Source organism: Agelaius tricolor, unplaced genomic scaffold (genome assembly GCF_023055355.1).
Source record: "Agelaius tricolor isolate 1412-34295 unplaced genomic scaffold, bAgeTri1.0.p SCAF_41, whole genome shotgun sequence".
Classification (NCBI taxonomy): domain Eukaryota; kingdom Metazoa; phylum Chordata; class Aves; order Passeriformes; family Icteridae; genus Agelaius; species Agelaius tricolor.
Genome location: NW_027269301.1, coordinates 3189082 through 3210346, shown reverse-complemented (window position 1 = coordinate 3210346; position 21265 = coordinate 3189082). Strand labels below are relative to the sequence as shown.

The 21265-nt window shown below is 43.9% G+C and overlaps 1 protein-coding gene across 8 annotated transcripts in view; it reads left to right on the top strand.

Moving 5' to 3' along the window:
* EBF2 (EBF transcription factor 2) overlaps positions 1-11283 on the top strand; it is a 123923-nt gene extending 112640 nt beyond the window's left edge. For 4 of the 8 annotated variants that reach the window (XM_071454649.1, XM_071454647.1, XM_071454644.1 and 1 more), the window contains 3 exons: positions 727-912; positions 2969-3160; positions 10701-11283. In XM_071454649.1, coding sequence (XP_071310750.1) covers positions 727-912; positions 2969-3160; positions 10701-10732 — 410 coding nt within the window. In that variant the 3' untranslated portion in view covers positions 10733-11283. The remainder of the gene's footprint in view (positions 1-726; positions 913-2968; positions 3161-10700) is intronic. The other 4 variants (XM_071454648.1, XM_071454645.1, XM_071454650.1 and 1 more) reach the window with 3 other exon arrangements.
* The last annotated feature ends 9982 nt before the right edge of the window (positions 11284-21265 follow it).

Sequence of the window (21265 nt, the reverse complement as noted above, 5' to 3'; positions counted from 1 at the left end):
ACCAGGCCTGAATTAGAACCTTCTAATGTAAATGAGCAGAAATTATCTGACTTGATATACCTAAATATTATATCTAAATAGTGACTACTCTTAATGTAATTATTGTATCAGTTCTTTAATGAAAGCTTTTTCTATGGAAAGACCCTTTTGCAGCTGGAATAATGATTTTATCCTTTTATGCTGGTAGCTATCATTTTAAACTCTCTTTTTGGAGTAAAAAAAGGCTAAATTTTGCCTCTCAAATATTCGTTAGCATTTTTTAATACAGCAAAAATGGGTTTTACTTATCCAGTTTATTCTTTCTCCAAAGTAGAGGAAATTAAAAGTTAAACTGCAAACTTTGTACGGGTTATCATTTCCCCTTAGTAATGTACTTGTTTTATCTGTAATTTATCTGTAATTTAACAATTCAACAATAATTTGAAGAGTAAATCCTCCCCCATTCAGTGGTAGAAAATCCCATATATTATAAATTCTACCCCAGGTAAACATAAGCACACACACTGTCTTCCAGGTCTTTGAATGAATTTAAAATTTTAATAAATCAAGTTTTATTGGGAAAATGTACAGTGGATCACTTCAAAAAGTTTGTTCAGAACTTTAACTGCAGGAAAAACCACTGAATTTATTGGTGTTGCTAAACATTTTAAATAATCTGGATTTCAATGGCATTTATTAAAGCAGGGGATGTGCAGGAGGGAGTTCTGAAAGGTGCTTTATTTCCAGGTTACATCCGTAACACCAGCAGCATCTCCCCCCGGGGCTACTCGTCCAGCTCCACCCCGCAGCAGTCCAGCTACAGCACGTCCAGCAGCAGCATGAACGGCTACAGCAACGTGCCCATGGGCAACCTGGGCGTGCCCGGCTCGCCCGGCTTCATCAACGGCTCCCCGAGCGGCTCCCCCTACGGACGTACGGCCCTGCTGCCCCTGAGCTGTGTGCCCTGCCCCAGCAACCCCAAAGGGACCGGGGCACCCAGCCAAGGCTGCCCCAGAAACCCCAAAGGGACCGGGGCACCCAGCCAAGGCACCCCCTCTGCCCCAGAAACCCCAAAGGGACCGGGGCACCCAGCCAAGGCTGCCCCAGAAACCCCAAAGGGATCAGGGCACCCAGCCAAGGCTGCCCCAGAAACCCCAAAGGGATCAGGGCACCCAGCCAAGGCTGCCCCAGAAACCCCAAAGGGACCGGGGCACCCAGCCAAGGCACCCCCTCTGCTCCAGAAACCCCAAAGGGACCGGGGAACCCAGCCAAGGCACCCCCTCTGCCCCAGAAACCCCAAAGGGACCGGGGCACCCAGCCAAGGCTGCCCCAGAAACCCCAAAGGGACCGGGGCACCCAGCCAAGGCTGCCCCGGCAACCCCAAAGGGACCGGGGCACCCAGCCAAGGCTGCCCCAGAAACCCCAAAGGGATCAGGGCACACCTAGCCAAGGCACCCCCTCTGCCCCAGAAACCCCAAAGGGATCAGGGCACACCTGGCCAAAGGCTCTCCTGCCCCAGCAATCCCAAAGGGATCAGAGCACACCCAACCAAAGGCTCTCCTGCCCCAGAAACCCCAAAGGGTTCAGAGCACATCCAACCAAAAGCAGCCCCTCTGCCCCAGAAACCCCAAAGGGATCAGAACACCCAACCAAAGGCTCTCCTGCCCCAGAAACATCAAATGGTTCAGGGCACACCCAGCCAAGGCACCCCCTCTGCCCCAGAAACCCCAAAGGGATCAGGGCACACCCAGCCAAGGCTGCCCCAGAAACCCCAAAGGGATCAGGGCACACCCAGCCAAATGCTCTCTTTGGGGTTGGGTGTCTTAGGTACCAATGAGAAAAAGCTCCCATTTTCTGAGTGTTGAACTTTATTTTCCTCCTTTTTTTATCCTTATGCAGATTCCTGAGTGGCAAAGCCACTGTGGGAAATGAGGTGCAATTTGCAGCTTAATTAAGGGAGTAGCCACTGCTTTTAGCACAGAGACTTGGCAAATCCTGGGTAAAAGCCACTCTGAAATAATTTTTATGAGTTTGAAGGCATTATCAATACCTGAGAGGTGAATTGGGGATTAATTTCCTGTGAAACCATATTAACTTCATAACCAGAAATATAACATATAATAGAATTAATCTCTCAATTTCTGCTTGTTTTACTATGAACAGCCACTTTTCCTTCCATACCTTGATTTCCTTTTGTCTAAGGAATGTGTGAAAAACAACCAAAAAAAAGTATACACCACCAGCTATGTAAGTAATTATATATATGTTATATATGTATATTTATATCTATACATATATATATGTATGTATATATATACATATACATATATGGATGAAGAGCTAAACTTCTTCTTCTAATTATTATTATTATTATTATTATTATTATTATTATTATTATTATTCCCTCTTCTGGAGCTTTCCATAAGGAAAGGACCAGGTCTCTCTTGTGTTATTGTGCTTTCAAACTAATACTACCAAGAGACCTGGGAATTCACATGAAATATTGTTATTTATTCCTCCTTTTGCTGAGGAATGGCAGATATTGTTCTGGAAGCTCAGCAAACAGTTCCTGGACAAGTTATTGGACACAGAAAGGGGCTTTATCCTTGCAAGGCACTTCATTAAAAAGTAGCCAATTTAGAGTAAAATCTAAGCAGCAGCTTGAAACCAAGGAAAATTAATTTAAAAAAAAAACTGGGGAAGACTCAGGATTTGCCAACCTTTCCAAATTCCAAGGACACTGAGTGGACAGGACATTACAGTTCCTATTGACTCTGGTTTTCCCTTGATGACTTTCAATTTTCTGGCACCCTCACCCCTAATTTTGAAATTATTAAGCACTGTTTTTTCTGAACTATTCAGTTTAAGTCCCTCTCTACTTCAGACTTACTCTAATTATATTCACTAAGAGAATGGGACCTCCTTTGAGAGGTAAAACAAAGAATCAGACAATGGATTCTTGAAACAGTTTTACCGATTTTCTGACAAGAAATTCCTTTTTTCCCTTTGGCAGTGATGTCTTCAAGTCCAACAGTCGGCTCCTCCAGCACTTCTTCCATCCTCCCGTTCTCCTCCTCGGTGTTTCCTGCAGTCAAACAGAAGAGTGCCTTTGCTCCTGTCATCAGACCCCAGGGCTCCCCCTCCCCGGCCTGCTCCAGCGGCAACGGGAACGGCTTCAGAGGTGAGCAAAGTGCTCCTGCTCGTTGCCATCAAACAGGATGTGCTCCTGTTCATTCCCATCACAGTGGGATGTGCTCCTGTTCATTCATACCAAAGTGGGTTGTGTTCCTGTTCATTCATACCAAAATGGGATGTGCTCCTGTTCATTCCCAACAAAGTGGGTTGTGCTCCTGCTCATTACCATCAAACAGGATGTGCTCCTGCTCATTCCCATCACAGTGGGATGTGCTCCTGCTCATTGCCATCAAACAGGACGTGCTCCTGTTCATTCATACCAAAATGGGATGTGCTCCTGCTCATTGCCATCAAACAGGATGTGCTCCTGCTCATTCCCAACAAAGTGGGATGTGCTCCTGTTCATTCATACCAAAATGGGATGTGCTCCTGCTCATTGCCATCAAACAGGATGTGCTCCTGCTCATTCCCAACAAAGTGGGATGTGCTCCTGCTCATTGCCATCAAACAGGATGTGCTCCTGTTCATTCCCAACAAAGTGGGTTGTGCTCCTGCTCATTCCCATCAAACAGGATGTGCTCCTGTTCATTCCCAACAAAGTGGGATGTGCTCCTGCTCATTCCCATCAAACAGGATGTGCTCCTGCTCATTGCCATCACAGTGGGATGTGCTCCTGCTCATTCCCAACAAAGTGGGATGTGCTCCTGTTCATTCATACCAAAGCAGGATGTGCTCCTGTTCATTGCCATCAAACAGGATGTGCTCCTGTTCATTCCCATCACAGTGGGATGTGCTCCTGCTCATTCCCACCAAAGCAGGATGTGCTCCTGCTCATTGCCATCACAGTGGGATGTGCTCCTGCTCATTCCCAACAAAGTGGGATGTGCTCCTGCTCATTCCCAACAAAGTGGGATGTGCTCCTGCTCATTCCCAACAAACAGGATGTGCTCCTGCTCATTCCCATCACAGTGGGATGTGCTCCTGCTCATTCCCAACAAAGTGGGATGTGCTCCTGTTCATTCCCAACAAAGTGGGATGTGCTCCTGCTCATTCCCATCAAACAGGATGTGCTCCTGCTCATTGCCATCACAGTGGGATGTGCTCCTGCTCATTCCCAACAAAGTGGGATGTGCTCCTGTTCATTCATACCAAAGCAGGATGTGCTCCTGTTCATTGCCATCAAACAGGATGTGCTCCTGTTCATTCCCATCACAGTGGGATGTGCTCCTGCTCATTCCCACCAAAGCAGGATGTGCTCCTGCTCATTGCCATCACAGTGGGATGTGCTCCTGCTCATTCCCAACAAAGTGGGATGTGCTCCTGCTCATTCCCAACAAAGTGGGATGTGCTCCTGCTCATTCCCAACAAACAGGATGTGCTCCTGCTCATTCCCATCACAGTGGGATGTGCTCCTGCTCATTCCCAACAAAGTGGGATGTGCTCCTGTTCATTCCCAACAAAGTGGGATGTGCTCCTGCTCATTCATACCAAAGCAGGATGTGCTCCTGCTCATTGCCATCACAGTGGGATGTGCTCCTGCTCATTCACACCAAAGCTTCCATTGGGAAAACCACCCAAGTGCCACCTGCCACCACTGAGTGCCACCAGGCACCACCCTGAGTGCCATCACATGGGCACTACAAGGCTCAGGAGTGAAAATCTGCCCCAGCCAAGCTGGATGAGAGGATCAATCCAAGCTTTTGGCTTTAGAGCAAGGGCCAGGCACTGATTTTCACAGGAAGGTTCTGACCCAATGAGTTTCAACCCCAGAATGGTTTGGGCTGGGAAAGGACCTTAAAGATCCAGTTCCAACCCCCAGCACAGGCAGGAACACCTTTCCCTGGAATATAGGGGAATATCAGCTCTTTTGTGGGGAATGACTTCTCCTCAGGCTTGGGGGACCTGTTAAACAGAGCAGAGTTAATCCCCAGCTCTCTCCAGAACACAAACCTGCTGCAAGATTTAGGCTCAGCCCGGGAATTGAGCCCCACAGCCCATTTACAGCCCTTTTAAAGGTGATCTGTGAAACAAATGTGAGCAGTAAGATAAGAATGGAAACCTGTACCGAATTCTTGCTTTTAACAGGCTGGGGGGGGTGTGTGCAGCACATAAATATGCACCAAGTCTCCATAAAAAATGCCTTTATTGGGCCTGGGAAGTCATCTGGCTCCTTCAGACTTCATTGGAGATAGCCTAGGAAACACAGCTCTGGGAATTGAGGCGTGCCAAGAGCCAGTGGTAATTCCAAATGAGCCCCACAAACAGCACCTGTTTGGCTGGGTGTGATAGAAACCCTTAGCTGGGCCACAGGAACTTGCAGAAAGTGTGATTATTGTACGTAATAAGGAAATTCTAAGTGTGCTGAACAAAAACAGTAACATTTTTAAGAGCTAACTCAGAGAATTTTGAAACAGCTTCTTCCCCTGCTCCAATTACAAGAAAATCCACTCTTTCCTAAGGAAATTTTCTTCCCATGAATAGCTAGATCCATTGATCTCACCATGTGAATGCACAGATTTAAGTCTGCTTTAAACTTGTCTAACTGTTATGTAAAGAAGGCCTAAATATTAAGCCTAAATACTAAGGATTTACCTGAGGTGGTGCTAAACACAAATCAGAGAGAAAACCACTCAGGCTGCTTCTGGAGACAGAAAAAGGACAGATTAAGAAATTACTGAAATATTTAAATTAATAATTTTCCTTAAGGTAACACTCAATGCTCTGCTTAGAAAGAGTTTATCTCTCTTTCAACCTATAAAGAAATAAAGTACTAGAGATCAGCTGGTGCCACCTATGCCATTTAGTGTTCACAACGTATTTTATCCAGTCTATAAATCAGTAATCAATGAGAGATTCTAAAAATTGAGCTTTAATATTAAATATAACAAAATCTCAAAGCTAAAACCTGACATCCATCCATTTCTCCTGACCCAAGTCCAGTCCTGAGCTGGTCAGGATTAATCTATGAGTTAAGGTGGTGAATAATTGCTGAATTAGCAAAATCAGAGATAAATGGATACAGAATTTATTAACCACATTCCTTTCTTTGTGGGATTTCTACCTGTACATCAACACAAACATAAGTATACTCATAAATTTAAGTATCCAATAAAGCAAGACTGGTCAGTGACACAGCAAGCAGAAACAAGGTTTGTTACACCAGGTCTTGGTAACTATTGAACTCTTTCAGCCATGGATGCAAATTCCAACTGAAATATTTAAATTGATGCAAGCTGGGGAGCACATGCTTTGGAAAAGATCCAGGTACACACAGCCTGATATCCAAATTAACATTCCCACAGTGCTGACAGACAGATGTGGCCAAAAAGTCAACAGGAGGCTCCCAAAGAGGCTTCTTGCCTGGACTGAGGCAGTGGGAGCTGGATAATGCCCTCTGCCATGCCCCCCCTGGGGCTGGAAACCAGGGATAGGTGTGCTGGGCATGGAATTTAGGATTTATTTACTTATTTATCAAACTTAGGTATCCAAAAATGCTGCTGGAGAGAGAATAGCAAAAGCACAGGGCAAGCAGTGAATATGTGCAGGCCCCTTTCCAAAGCCCATTAACTCTGAATTTCCCCACCCATAAAATGTGGGAAACATCTCCTCAATATATAATAATAATAGATATATTATAGAATTATAAATCTACATTTAGAGGATGATAATCTTCTTCTTTCTCTTTCTCCTTCTCCTTCATCTTCTTCATCTTCTTCTACTTCTTCTTTTTCTTCTTTATCTTTTTCTTCTTTGTCATCTTCTTCTTCTTCTTCTTCTTCTTCTTTGTCTTTTTCTTCTTTGTCATCTTCTTCTTCTTCTTCTTGTCTTTTTCTTCTTTGTCATCTTCTTCTTCTTCTTCTTCTTCTTTGTCTTTTTCTTCTTTGTCATCTTCTTCTTCTTCTTCTTCTTGTCTTTTTCTTCTTTGTCATCATCATCTTCTTCTTTTTCTTCTTCTTCTTCTTCTTCTTCTCCTTCACCAGCCCTTCAGAGCATGCCACTCTCCTTACAGGCAGCAATGAAAATCTAGATTAGAGCTTCCATATATGTTAACCACAGCAGTATTTAAGCCTGGATTGAAACCAATCTAAGTAGGAGCAGCTGTGCAATCTTCATCCTCAGATTTGCATTCCCATTATTTCAGCAGTTTACAGGGAGTGGTTTTTTCCCAAGAATGTATTTTAGGAGGATTTGCTCCCTGTGAGGGCGGGAAGGAGCTTGGGTGGAATTCCCAGGGAAGCTGAGGCTGCCCCAGCCCTGGAAATGTCCAAGGCCAGGTTGGAGCAGCCTGGGACAGGGGGAGGTGTCCCTGCCCATGGCAGGGGCTGGATGAGATCAGCTGTAATGTCCCTTCTAACCCAAACCATTCCATGATCCTGGAGTTCAGCATTAATCCCTTCCCAGTTCTCACGTTTGAATTGCAGCGAGTCCTTTTTCATTCCAAGACAGTTTTCCAAAGGCCACTTGTACTCACCAGGCTTGTGATCATTATTAATTACACCCATTAAAGGTGCCTATCACCAGATCATCTGGGTGCTACCCATCTTTGATTATTTATTTATAAAAAAATTCTCCAACCTTGTGACAATTTTAATCAAGTGTTTCAGTTGATAATTGCAAGCTGTCAAGGTTAATACAATAAGGCTCATCTCTAATTCTTTTTCCATTTCCCTCCAAGAGAAAAAAAAAAGACCCTCTGGGATAATGACTGGTGGTTGCTATATTCCCAACTCATCAGGGAGTGTCCTGCATTGAACCACCTTTATTGAAAAGTTACATCGATTCAATATATAGTAATACAGGCAAAAATAATTACAGCTTTGCTAGCAGTGTAAGACCTTAATCCAAACCTCCCAAACATTCAATAAAAAGCGATCCAGGCTGGGAATAGGCTTTTGACAGTGCAGCCCCAGCGGGGAGTGGAGGTGGGGTGGAAATGGGCAGAGCAGGGTGTGTGAAAAGAGAGAGAAGCTGAGAGATGAGCTGGGGAAAACCAGGTGAGAATTCCAGCCAATATTCCTCCACCAACTCATTCTTTGTTGCAGGAGGAGGTGAGGCTGAGAATGAAATGCCAGTGACACAAATCAGGCTTTGCTTGCATTTTCTGTGTTATAGAACTTGCTATATTAGATCATGGAATCACAAAATCCCAGGATCATTTGGACTGGGAGGGACATCAAAATCCATCCAGTCCCACTCCCTGCCAGGGCAAGGACACCCTCCACTATCCCAGGCTGCTCCAAGCCCCATCCAAGCTTGCCCTGGACACTTCCAGGGATGCAGAAGCCACAGCTTCTCTGGAAACCTGTTCATTCCAATACATATATTATTTTATTATTAATATCTCTAATCCTACAGTAAAAAATGGGCTTTCGTTTAAAGTTAAGCAACTTCCCAAAATGATGGATCTACAAGTTTTCTCAAAATATTTTTGAAGAGATGTGGCAGAAACTCAGGTTTAAGCTTTGCTTTGCTTTGCTGGAAGTTTTCCTTGATTAAAAAAGCTAAAATACTGTTAATAAAAATAGCATCACAAAAAATCATTTATGCCATTATGGACTGGCTCTCTTGGGAGCAGAGCTGAAGCTACACTGGCACCAGCCCCTGAATGGCTGAAGCCAGGCTGTGCTCAGGTGTTCCAGGGCTGCAGCCCCTGTGCCCAGACATCCCCCAGCCAGGAAAGGTCATCCTGGATGGGGACAAGCCAGGCACCGTCTGTGCAGGTGCTCCTTTATTTGCTTCAGGCAAAGACCCAGCCAGGACACCTCAGACAAACCCTTTACACTCCTGCAGGCAGCCTGGGTGATTCTGCCTGGAGCAGAGCACAGGATCTGCTCCCCTGGGACACCTGTGGGATGCAGCCAGCACAGAGGGCACGAGCTCACCTCTTCCTCCAGCCCAGCAGAGCCTGGAGCAGGCACAAATCCAAGGCTAAATCAAGTTTTCCTTTCTAGGGACAGAGAGGAAGGCATGGGGTCAATGGCCAGCTCTCCATGTCACTCTGGGACACCTCCAGCAGGATTATTTTTGGGGTTTGGGGGTGGGGAGAAGGAATGGAGCAGCCTTGGTGTAACCAGAAAATCTCTCTTCTAATGCACTCACACATGTCCCCAAACCAGGCATGAAAGTGTTTACCTGCTTTATTTAGGATTGAAAATATGAGGAACAACAGCAAATTCCAAAGCAATTACAAAAGGTATCTGTTTGACTTCGGGCTCTTTGGTTTCACTTTCCCTTTCACCTATCTGCTAAAATTGGCAGGGACTTTAGCTCCAGTTAGTAAGAAAATATGAAAATATTTATTTTCCTATTGTATTAAATCACAGACCATATCCACAGTTGTTTAAAAACACAGCTCCAGTGACAGACTTGTGTTAGCTCAGGAACTCGCCCAAAGCACTTTTTTAAACCCTCTCAAGGAAAGGGTGCAATGAATTCTCAGTGGGACGGGCCTTTAAACACACCAATAATTCCACAAACTGCAGTGAACATAAATCTTTGCAGGATTAGGACCTCTCACTGCAGCGAGGCCCCTTTGAAAACGTGCTTGACTCATTTGTTATATAAATACATCCAAACTCAAGTTACCCCTCAAACCTCGGGGAGCAGCACCGCTCCCAGGCAGCTCCACACGCTGCTGCTGTGGGTTACGAGAGTACAGCTGCAATTAAAGGCAGGAGAGTGACTGAGAATTCATTTACATGAGCCCAGTGTTCTGGGAGGGTGCCAGGTAGGGCTGCAGTGACTCAGACACTGGGGGAACACAGTGAGGAAGTGAGGCTGTTTCCACTGGAACCAGACCGGCAAACCCCAGCCCTGGGCCTTGGCCCGTGACTCAGGGCTTGGAATTCCCTTGGTCTTGTCAGGAGCACAGGGGGAGCTCCCTTTGCTTCCACACCTTTCCTTGCTCCCAGCCCTTCCAAGCAGATGAGCAGAGGGGATAGGGAGCACAGACCCTGCTCAGTTTGGGGTTTTGAGGATGGTTTTGAGTGTTCAGCTTGAGAAGTCTGAATCTGGGGACAGTCCTGAGCAACGTCCACCTCCAAGGACTTCTCTCCAGAGATAAGAACCCCAAAATGGGAAGGTTTTTCTGCAAATGCACATGAATTGAATTAATCCTCTCCCTTTTTCATCCATTTAATAACCCTGGTGGGCCTGGGCTTTCCACAGAATCAGAAAACCATGGAGTGGTTGAGGAAGGGACTTAAATCCCACCCAGTGCCACCCCTGCCATGGCAGGGACAGCTCCCACTGTCCCAGGGTGCCCCAGCCTGGCTTTGGGCACTGCCAGGGATCCAGGGGCAGCCACAGCTCCCTGGGAATTCCATCCCAGCCCCTCCCCACTCTCACAGGAAGGAATTTATTCCTTTTTACCCTGGAACAGCCCTTTGCCCCTTGCCTGTGTCACAGTCAGTCCTCACAAATCTCACTACAGCACCAAAAGATTTAAAGACACAAAAATTCTAATCTGACTTCATATCAGGCCCTTCCTGTGATTCCTGACTGCTCACAGGAGGGGGAAGGGCTCAAATAGATGTTGTTCCATAACATTTTGCCACAACTTCATCTTTTTCACTTTTCTTTTTCAGCCATGACTGGTCTTGTCATTCCCCCGATGTAAGGAAGGGGCAGCTTTGCTGCTCTCCCTCCCTCTTCCCTTTTTTCCTCCTTTTTTTTTCATTTTTCTTTTACAGCACAAAACTACTTATTGTGATGGACCACTAAAAAGAAAAAAATAGCACTACAAGCTCTTTTTTGGGGAAAAGCCAAGCCCAGGAAAAAAAAGGAACATTTTTTATGGATTGGACGAGATAGAAGTCTGCATCATTTACCTGTTTCATATTTCTGACACAACCACATCAACTCCTCAAACATTGGGAATGAAGAATCAGCAAGAGCCAGGATGAACAAGAGTTGGCAGAATGGAATTAGAAATGCAAAGTCTTTCCTGGAAGACACGAAAACCTTCCTAAGATTTGTAAATTATTCAAAGGAAAAAAAGAAATTGGCAAAATGATTCAAGGTTGATATTTTGGATACAATTTGTTTTACTTTGTAGGGGTAAAAAGTTGAAGTTTCTATTTTCTATGGAGCCTTTCAGATATCGATTTAGTTTATGCAGAAAAACAATTCAACAAAACAGGGTACCAGCATGAAAGAATTTCTAGGACAAACTGACATGAATGATGGAACTTTGGTGTATGTGTGTATTTGCTTATAGTTTAACCTCTTTAAAAAATGTAAGATGTTTTACAATTATTTAAATAAATAAACTTGTAACTTATTGTATGTAGAGGTAGAAATTAAACCCTGTTTTGGATTTTTTCCTCCAGTTGTACAACGAAGACAGATGATGCAAAAATGTAGTGATAAGTTTGAGATATATTATTACTGCTGCAATTGCTCCTCACTTTCCCCTCCCCTTACTGAATTCATGTGCAAGGATGTATAGGATTCTTTCTGATTAACAAAACACTCAGAAACTTTTACCTACGTTGTGGTAAACAGCTCATGTAGGAATTTCTTCACCCTCCTCATCTTTCCCCCTTTCCATTTTTTGCTTCAATTAAAATATTCAGGTACTAAGATTAACTGCTAAGTCTCAAAGACCCAGCTGATGAGTGAGTGGCACTTAGGGATTTGAATGAATCAGATTTTTCATGAGGTACTGAGTTTATTTTATAGATTCAATGTATGAATTAGGAGGGGAAGGGTTCTCTGGGGTTTTCCATGTAGTTAGAACACCTTAAGTTCAGTTATGCTTCATATTAAGGGTGCATTTATAAAGGGTGAACATGTATATGAATGATTTATGCACTTTTATCCTGAGTCATTAAAAATGGTAAGTATTTGCCAGTTATATATTGAAGTCATAGAGGTAATCAATTGCTTTGAATTTTTCTGCATTTTAGCCTAAAAAAAGAGTTTAGTTCTCCTTTGCATCTCCTCTCCTGAAATTGGAAGGTGAGGACAAGTCTGATAAAATAAATCATGAATTATCCAACTAAACCAGAGAACACTCAAAAGAATTTGGTTGTTGGAAAGCCATTTTTAGTGGGGGGAAAAAAAATCAGCTACACTACAGAGAGCCCTCTAAAATCCACACAATTAATGGCTGCATGGACAGTTGCTCCAATGGAAACACCTTGATGTTAATCAATAAACCCTGAATAAGGCCCCAGGATCTGAACTTGTCCCTTTGCCAGTAGTTTAATGGATGAGTAAGGAAAATTGTGTTCTTGGTGATCTTTAGAGATGGTGAAACTGAGACAACTCAAAAGCTGAGCTCTTTTGGGGCTGTTGTGGAGCTAACTGGGGTTAGGAAGAGCCAAAAATCCTCTCCAGGTCCACAGCAGGGTGGTGATGGGAGGCAGAGGGGGACGACCTGAAGGACAGGGTTTGGGAGAGCAGGGCAGAGAATCAGAAAATGCTGGAATGATGGGGTTGGAAGGGACCTTAGAGCCCGTGCAGTGCCAGCCCCTGCCATGGCAGGGACAGCTCCCACTGTGCCAGGGTGCTCCAAGGCCCCTCCAGCCTGGCCTTGGCACTGCCAGGGATGGAACAACTGCCAAGGATGGGACCAGGTCCCCCAGGTTCCCTTTCCTGGTGCACAGTTCAGTTCATGGGATAAATCCATTCCCTGCACGTGGGGTTCTGAGGGAGATCTCAGAGGGACTGGAGACACCAGCTGGGCTGCTCTGGCCATTCCTAAAGGAAGTCCCACTTGTTGGGAAGGAGTTTTGTGTTCCTGACTGTGCTGGGAGGTTTGGCAGGGTCTTCATTTGGTGCCTTCTCAATGACATTGAGTCCCATTTTTAAAAGGTAGAGGAGGGATAATCTCTTCTAAAACTCAAGGCCCAACTTATATCAGCAAAAATGACAATTTAAGGAGAGATTTGGTGGGAATAATGTGGGCTTAAGAAACATGGATATAATTAATATTTCACAGTCAGACTATTGAAACAGTCTGAGTTCCACAAACAATGAAATAAAATAAATCCCTGTTAGTTACAGCTGCAGGTTTATTGTCCTTATGGGTTCTCTGTGTGCCCCTCATGCCACCAAGGATGTGGCAGCCACTGGAGGTCAACCAGGACCCCTGAAACCAAGTGAGCTCTGAAATTACAAAGGATCAGAGATGTTAAAAGCTCTGGAGTTCTCAGTGTATCTCTGATAACAACAGGATGCAGGGTGTGACTTGGGTGTTCCAAACAGCAAAACAGCAACAACAAAACCCCCAAAATATTTCATCTATTCATAGGTAGTGATATCCCAGCAGGGCAAAGTAGGAAGTCCAAATTCATGTTTGGAATTATCCATTTATCCAGGGATAAAAATGGATTAAGGACTGGAGGAGTTGGGATTAAAACTTCCATAATTTTCAGTCAAAACACATTGAGTCCTAATTCCAAAAATTATCATGGTGGACCAGACTCATTCTATCAAATCCCTTCCTCTATTCCCACCTACTAAAACCTCCAAACAGCTCTGAAGCATGAAGATTCTGAATATTCCCCCTGCCCTTCTCTGTACAGGCTACTTCTAATGTTGATCATCAAATACACTCAATATTCTCTCTGGCAAATATTCCAGATCAATAGGAATTTCTAGACTACCTGCTGGAGAGCAGCAGTTTGCTACCTTAAATCCTCTTTTTTCTTAACAAATGGGATTTTCATTACAAAATCTGAGTCAGGAAAGTTTCCAACTGAAAAAATAAAAAGAGATATTTCATGGGAAAAGCTGGGGTTTGTCCATCCGTCTGTTTTAGTTTTGCTTAGTCAGCACAGGTAGATGAAAGAAAGATCTACCACATCACTGAAATCTTGGGAAGATTCAGGGGTAAAAATGACAGTCTGGCAATAAAAAATTTTAAAAAAAGGAAAGTTTCTGGAACACTGAACATTCCTTTCACCCTTCAGTTATTTTTATTAGTTCTGTCCAGTTGCCCAGTTGCCATGAGTCCAAGTGAAAAAGAGAAACCTCCCTGAAAAGCTGCTCCAAGCATTTGCAGAAGAGGAATTGCCTGTGTTGATGCAAATATAAAAAATCTGGTTTGCTTTGAGAAAAAATAAAAAATAAAAAGAAAAAGAAAAAAGAAAACAAACCTAGGAATTATTTTGCTCATGCAGGGAAATCATGGTACTAGAGATGAGTGTAGAATTAATTGAGGTTTACAGAGAAAAATACCTTTAAATAAAAACAATCAGAAATCCTTGGCCATGAGAAGGACTTTGGCAGTGGCAAAACACTCGACAAAAAGGGAAAAGATGATTCCAGAATTGATGTGTGAGAATGTTTTCACTGTAAGAAGCAAACCTGTCCTCTTTGAGTGGTTGCTGTTGACAATTCCCCAAGAGTTTTCCTCTTTGCCACTGGGAAGATGAAAGTGTTGCAATAGGTAATGACAAATTTCATCACAACTTCTGAAGAGTTGGTTTGATCTCATAATTTATCTTGGTACAGCATCTTCCTCTCCCTCTTTCTTTGCACATTTCCAATATGCATGGTTTCTCCAAACCATTCCTTCCTCCTGTAATTTAAGGCCTCATTTCTCCCTCCTGTATAGTTTTGGGGTTTATTTGGGGTTGGCTGGTTGTTTTTTTTGGTTGTTATTTTTTTTATTTTTTGCTTTGTCAGTTATATACAGTATGAAGTTGCTATGCACAGAGCTTTTGTAAAGATAGCTTTTTGGTTTTTTTGTTTACTGTTTTTAATGGTCCTACTTATGGAAGAATATCTTGTTTGTAAAATGAGTATGTCTACTTCAGTTTTAAACTTTAAATTATCCTAACAAAAAAAAATAAAATTTTTGTACTGTAAGTAAGGGGGGAATTATCTTAATGTCAGAGTGTTCAATCTGCTTCTTTATCATCATTTTGGGTCACTCATGGTAACAATAACACTTAAAAATGGTATAAAATGTTATTGAGAGTTTTTAAATCAGGATTTGAAGATTTACCTGTAAAACATCCAACCACATTTGGGAGAGCCAGGTTGAGATTATGCTGGGCATGGAATACGAGGATAATTAATGGTCTTTTCTGACCATTCCTTTATTACAAATGGACAACACCTGTGTGAGAGTTCAGTCCATTTTGGGGGGAGGAAGGATTCAAAGGGTTGGACAGGGGGAATTTGGACACCTTTTTGGACACCTCCCCTTTTTGTTATGAGTATACAGTTGGTCAAAGAACAAAATCGAAATTAAAAACTGGGATTGACTGATCCTGGCCTTCCCTGGACTAAATTTGGGGTTGGTCCTGTTTTAGGCATTTTGTCTTTGCGCAAAACTCTGAGCAAACAACAAACTGATGCTGAAGAGGTGAATCACATTGGCTCCCAAAAATAATTTGGATATATTTACTCCCTCTTGTGCAGAGTGCACGTCTCAGCCACAGGGATGGACAAAACAGTGCTGAAAACTGCTTGGAAAACAGCAATTGGTTATTTGAACCAGGAATATTCCATTTTCGTCAATGAAAATTACTGGAAAGGTTCAAACAAATGAAAATTTAATGATGAAGGTGACTTGTACTGACATTTTCGACAGAATGTGAGTCAGTATTTAAATTATTGCCAGATGTCAGTGAAAGCATCTGAAAACATGAGGCAGTATCAGCCCAAAACTGAGGAGGAAACAGAGGTTTTTGGTACTCTGCACCATTCCTCCTTTCAGGATAATGTGCAATCAGCAGCTGACCTTCATCCCAGCACTGAAACCCAGGCTTTCCACTGTCCTGATGAAATATCCTTCATCTCCTCTTGAACAGAGGCCCATTCTCCTGAAAGTCTTATTCAGCTCTTTTCCCCCCCTAAGAAATCCCAGCAGTGTTTTAAGTGATGATTTTGGTGATAAAAGTCCCGGTTCCTGTGAAAGAGATTCTCAGAATGAACAGGGCCCTACTGTTGTGTGTGCTGGGCAGATGAAAGCTGCAGATCTGCTGTTCCACTCCTGCTTTTCTTACATCTCTCAAGGACCTGATGATGGACAGATACAAACACCAGCCTGGGATGTGTCACCCTGAGCTGGAGCCTGAGCAACTAAATGCTGAGGGAGGGAAGAAGGAGATGTAGGACAGTTTCAGACCAAAAATCAAGTTTTTAACTCAAATAAGCACATGAACAACTGCCTCCAAGCCCAATTAGCTCAGATTATCTAGGATTACCCGCACAGAAATGTCTTGAAAAACAAAAAAAAATTCTCTAGGATGATTGTCACGAACATATTTTATTATCAGTCTTACTCCATTCTTAAAAAACATTGTGAAAAGAGATTTTTTGGTCAATTTGAAGACCAATAAAGTCTTGAAGTCTCCTCACATGTTAAATCCTTGGCTCACCAGGTTTTACAGGAAGATCAGATGTTCAGCCTTCCCTCCAACTCTGGGAAGAGCTGAATGACTTTGGTCACATCAGACATAGAAAGTGGCCCTTTTCCAAAGGCAAAGCGTCTGAGTCACTGAGAATTTGTAGAGTATCAGGAAGAACAAAGGAACATTGCTCCTAAGAGCAGTGGTAATGGGAATTCCAGGAGTGGTCAGTGCCTGGGCAGGCTGCCCCTCCCCAGGGAGGGGACACTCACACCTGGGCACAGCCAGGTTGATCTGCCTTGCCTCACAAAGGCCTTCTAGAACAGCACATCCTCTCCCACCCTATTTTTTTGTTTCTTTCTTTCTCTCTAGGTATTTTCTAGATGGAAATAATTTGAATTTCACTTCAATGAATGGTGAAACAAAAGCCACTCCTTTAGCCACTAGTGCAGGGCAGGCAGGGAATTGCCAGCCCAGTTAAAATATTTATCTCTGTGACAACACACAGCTGCTGAGGTGCAGGGATCTGCAGCTTTAATGGCAGCACGTTATTGAGGCAGGAATGTCTCATTAACTCTGTGGGCAGGGCTGGCTTAACCAGCAGCTGGGGAAGGAGCTGAGGGTGCCCACAGAGCAGGAGAACAAACACCAGAGGAGATAAGGGAAGGGAAACCCAACACTTCTCCCTCCTGAGGGGGAAGGCACCAAAACATGAGCCATGGTGGCAATAGAGGAGCTCTGGGGAAGCACAGCGGGGAGGTGGGGAAATCTCGGGGGTCTCTGTGGTCCTGGCTGACCCCAAGATGTGTCAGGGTCTCTTTTTCCCAGCCCAGCAACTGAAGAAGGAGTCAGGATTCTTCTGTTCTGGTTTCCAAGGTTGTTTATTTTCTGTTATCTGTAACATTCTTTTCCTGATCTGCTGAGGTCCGTTCAGCAGGCCAGTCCATAGCACACTGCCATCCTCAGGGTGGAGTTGTGTTTTTGTTCTAAAAGCTACATGTACTTCATTTACAATTATTTTCCAATACCTATCACCTATGTTAGACAGTCTGTCTCTAAACCAACCAAAAAGTGCCAACATTGCCCGGAAGATGGAGATTAAGAAGAAGGAGAAAGGACAAAGCATGCCTAAATTCCTCCATCCTGGGACTCCGAGCCCCCATTCTAAAAACCCCAAAATTCTACTTTTCATCCTGTGACAAACTAACTATCACTCTACTTAAACTTTTGTGGCTTGTCATATAAGGTTGGTAATTTTTTCCATGGGTCAAAATCAAAGGCACAGGTGCCCTGGGCTCTGTGCCAAGGTCTCTGAGCCCCTTGGCAGGGGCTGGAGCCATCCAGGACAGCCAGAGGGATGTCCTGGGACCTGGCAGGGAAGGGAAATGGGATCTGTTGTCCTGTGTTGGGTCTGGACCAAGTTAAAACATGAGAGAATACAAGCCTGGCCCTTGGCCCGTCCTTTTGCACAGGGAGACATGGATGCAAATCACCACCTTCTGGAGGCACAGGAATTGAACCTTCCCAAGCCACCTTCTGGCCTATTCATTGGCAAGGGGAGATCCCTGGAAATACAGTGCAGCTTTGCAGAGGCATTTTACAATGCTTTTACAATGCTGGTTATTCCTAATTTTAGTTGTGATTTTTAAGATATGACTCAGTTATTTCTAAGAATAATAGAGAAAAAATATTTCCAAAAGCAAGCAGCCTTTTGAGAATGCTCTGGACCAATTTTAAGAGTGTAACTAACCTGGATGAGAAATTCAAGCACCCTTCTTTTCTCAAGGCTCCCTGGTTTAAGCAGTGGCAGCAGCACAGCACCAGAGTGGGGTTTGTGCAGGTTTGGGATGGAGAAGGACTTGTCCCAACACCTCCCTGCCATTGCAGAGACTTGATTGGAATTTACCAGCAGGGTCCCTCTGACACTGCAATTGCTGCAGTCATTTCTTTGTCTTTAAAATGCCATATAATTGCTAATGTAATTAGTGATGTATACAGAGGGGGCCCGTGCAATTACCAAGTCCTAAGATCAAGTAATTAATGTTCTGTCAACAAAACTGCAACTGTTTCATTAACAACTGTCTGGGTTTGAAAACAGATCAAGTCAGAACGTACCCACCCGGCTGAGTTTGGCAAGAGCAGTGGATTTCAGCCCAAAACACACAGCCTGGACCAGCTGGGTGTGGAAAAGGGGATGGTGCCAGTCCCACCTCCAGCTCCCAGTTATTCCTCCCCCAGCAAGATGAGGATTCACCAATACTGTCCACAGGGACAGGGCTCACAGCTGGAGGTCCCAGTTTTATGGATAAGCTCAGGTTTTAAGAAAATTTGCAGAGGGTTTCTAGGACCTGCACAGGTTTATTGGACTGCAGGACTTGGAATTTTGGTGAGGTGAGGCCTATGATTTTGGTGATCTCTGAACTTTGTGTACCCAAGGTTTTCTCTGCTACCACGACCCTGAGCACCTCCCTCAAAGGGACAGGACTGGGGCACCTGCTCTCATCTGATTTTTCACTCTCCTTCCTTTATGAATTTGAGTTTTACAAAGAGGTTTTTAACCAGGTTTTCACCTTGTCTTTTTCCTCACAGCTCCTTTTGGAGAGCTCACATCCCTCCAAGTGTTCCCCAGCTCCCCTTTGGTGTCTCCTGCCTGTCTCCTTGTCTCAGTGCTTCCATCCAGAGCCCATTTTTAAGGGTGAGACCCTGAAGGGTGAAGCCTGGAAGGGGCTGTGCTGGTCCCACCCAACTGCTCTGTCCCCACTGCTCCTGCCTCTCTCAGTTTGCTGTTTAGGGAGGGATCCCAGGTCCAGCTTTCCCAGGACACACCACAGACCTGGAGTCCTGATGCAACACCTCAAATTGCCAGGGGACAATGGTCCCTGTCCCCTCAACACCACATCTGCTGAGCCTTCAATAACCTCAGCGCCCCACATTCCCTCAGAGGATGGAATTCCCAATCCTCCAGATGTTACTGTCATATTTTATGAAAAATCCCTTTGCCAGGATGTTTTTGCCTGAGAAGCTGGGAAGCTTCAGCTTCTCCATGTTTTGCTACTTTGGAATGAGATTTGGAGAATTGTTTACCCAGCATGTGAATTGTTTTTAATTAATGCCCAATCACAGCCAGCTGTGTCAGACTCTCTGAGTCTGTCAAGATTTTATTATTCATATTCCTTTCTAGCCTTCTGATAAAATCATTTCTCTCTATTTCTTTTAGTACAGTTTTAGTATAGCTAATATAATATAATATAATATAATATAATATAATATAATATAATATAATATAATAATAAATCAGCCTTCTGAAACATGGAGTCAAGATTCTGATCTCTTCCCTTGTCCTGGGACCCTCACAAGAGCACCACACCAATTAATAACCACCTCCAGCCACCATCCCTGCTCTCCCTGCCCACTGCTCCTGTGTCTCACACAGCACAGGACACAGGAGCTGGGGCAGGGGGGAATTAAGCAGCAGGAGCAGGAGGGATCAGCAGGGATTTCCAGGGAGATTTGAAACACAAACAAGCACGAGGAACTCTAAAATACACAATTTCTCCTCCCGCTCTGCGCGTGTCATTTTATTACAGGGTAATTAAAGAACACTTTAAAATTTTGATTAATGGGCTTTTTAGCTTCAGAGAAATCACATCTTTGATGTCAGTTGCTTAAACATTCCGTTTACTTTGCCATTGAGGAATGGAAATAAATAAAGAATGCCGAGGATGCTTTTATCCCCTCCTGCTTTCTACGGGGACGGTTGGTAACAGTCACATGGATAAAAATGGGATCCATGCAAGCAAAAAATGGCATCTCAGTCTGAGTGAATGAAACCCTGGCCACAAGGACCAGCTCTGGTCACACACAGTGTGATGCCAGCAGCAGTTGGTGTTTACACAGAATTTGGAGGTTCCCTCTTCTGGGAAGCTGCACACAACAGCAATAATTCAGATTATTGGATTTTAAAGGGGGTGGAGAAGCAACTGTGGTGATCCAGATCCCAAACCAGCACCAGGTGCCTTCACAGCCCATTCCCTGGGGAAAAGACACTTCCCTGTATGGAGGGAACGAGCTGTTCCTGGTCTCTTTGGCAACACTAGCAAATCTCAGGTGCCCAAAGCCTTGTTTGCTGCTTAGTTCGAGGCACTGATTGGAGCAATGCCTCTCTAGGGTGCTTGTTTTTATTTCACAGGGCTATTTTTAACCATGGATGAATTTGCACAGGGTGGAGAGCTAAGGAAGAGATCAGGTCTAATTGCCCTTATTTTTCCTTCCATGTAATATGGGGGGCTCCAACACTACCCACAAACCCATGGTAGCCTGAACCCCACACTCATGATAAAGGTTATGGAGGTGCTTAGTCCCATAACAGTATTTTCAGCCTCCTGGCAGCCTTTTAGCCAACATTTTTTCTTAAAGACTAATTTTCACTTTATTTTTCTCCATTTCTCCTTTCTCAGCCTTTCCCTTTACATCCATAATTATGGAAAAATTTAAAAAGTAGGCTTTGGAATTTGAAAGGATAAATTAATCAGTGAGCCTATATTTAAACACCAGTTTCCTAAAATAGTTTTGAAGCTTTATTGAAGTTCCTTTATATATTTTTGAAGCTCTATTATCAGTGGGGTTTTTTCCATAAATCCTGCCCCACACACACACACAAACACTCTCTTCCTTCCAAATATCCACCTCTATGCAGATTAAAATTATGGATGCTTTTCATTCAGCTGCTTTTGGAAGAAAAAGGGAGGAAAGGAAAGAGGGGAGGGGGGAGAGTAAACTTTAATACTCTACAGTAGCACAACCCCCCTGGGCATAAAGCAGTGCTCAGGTAGACACATCTG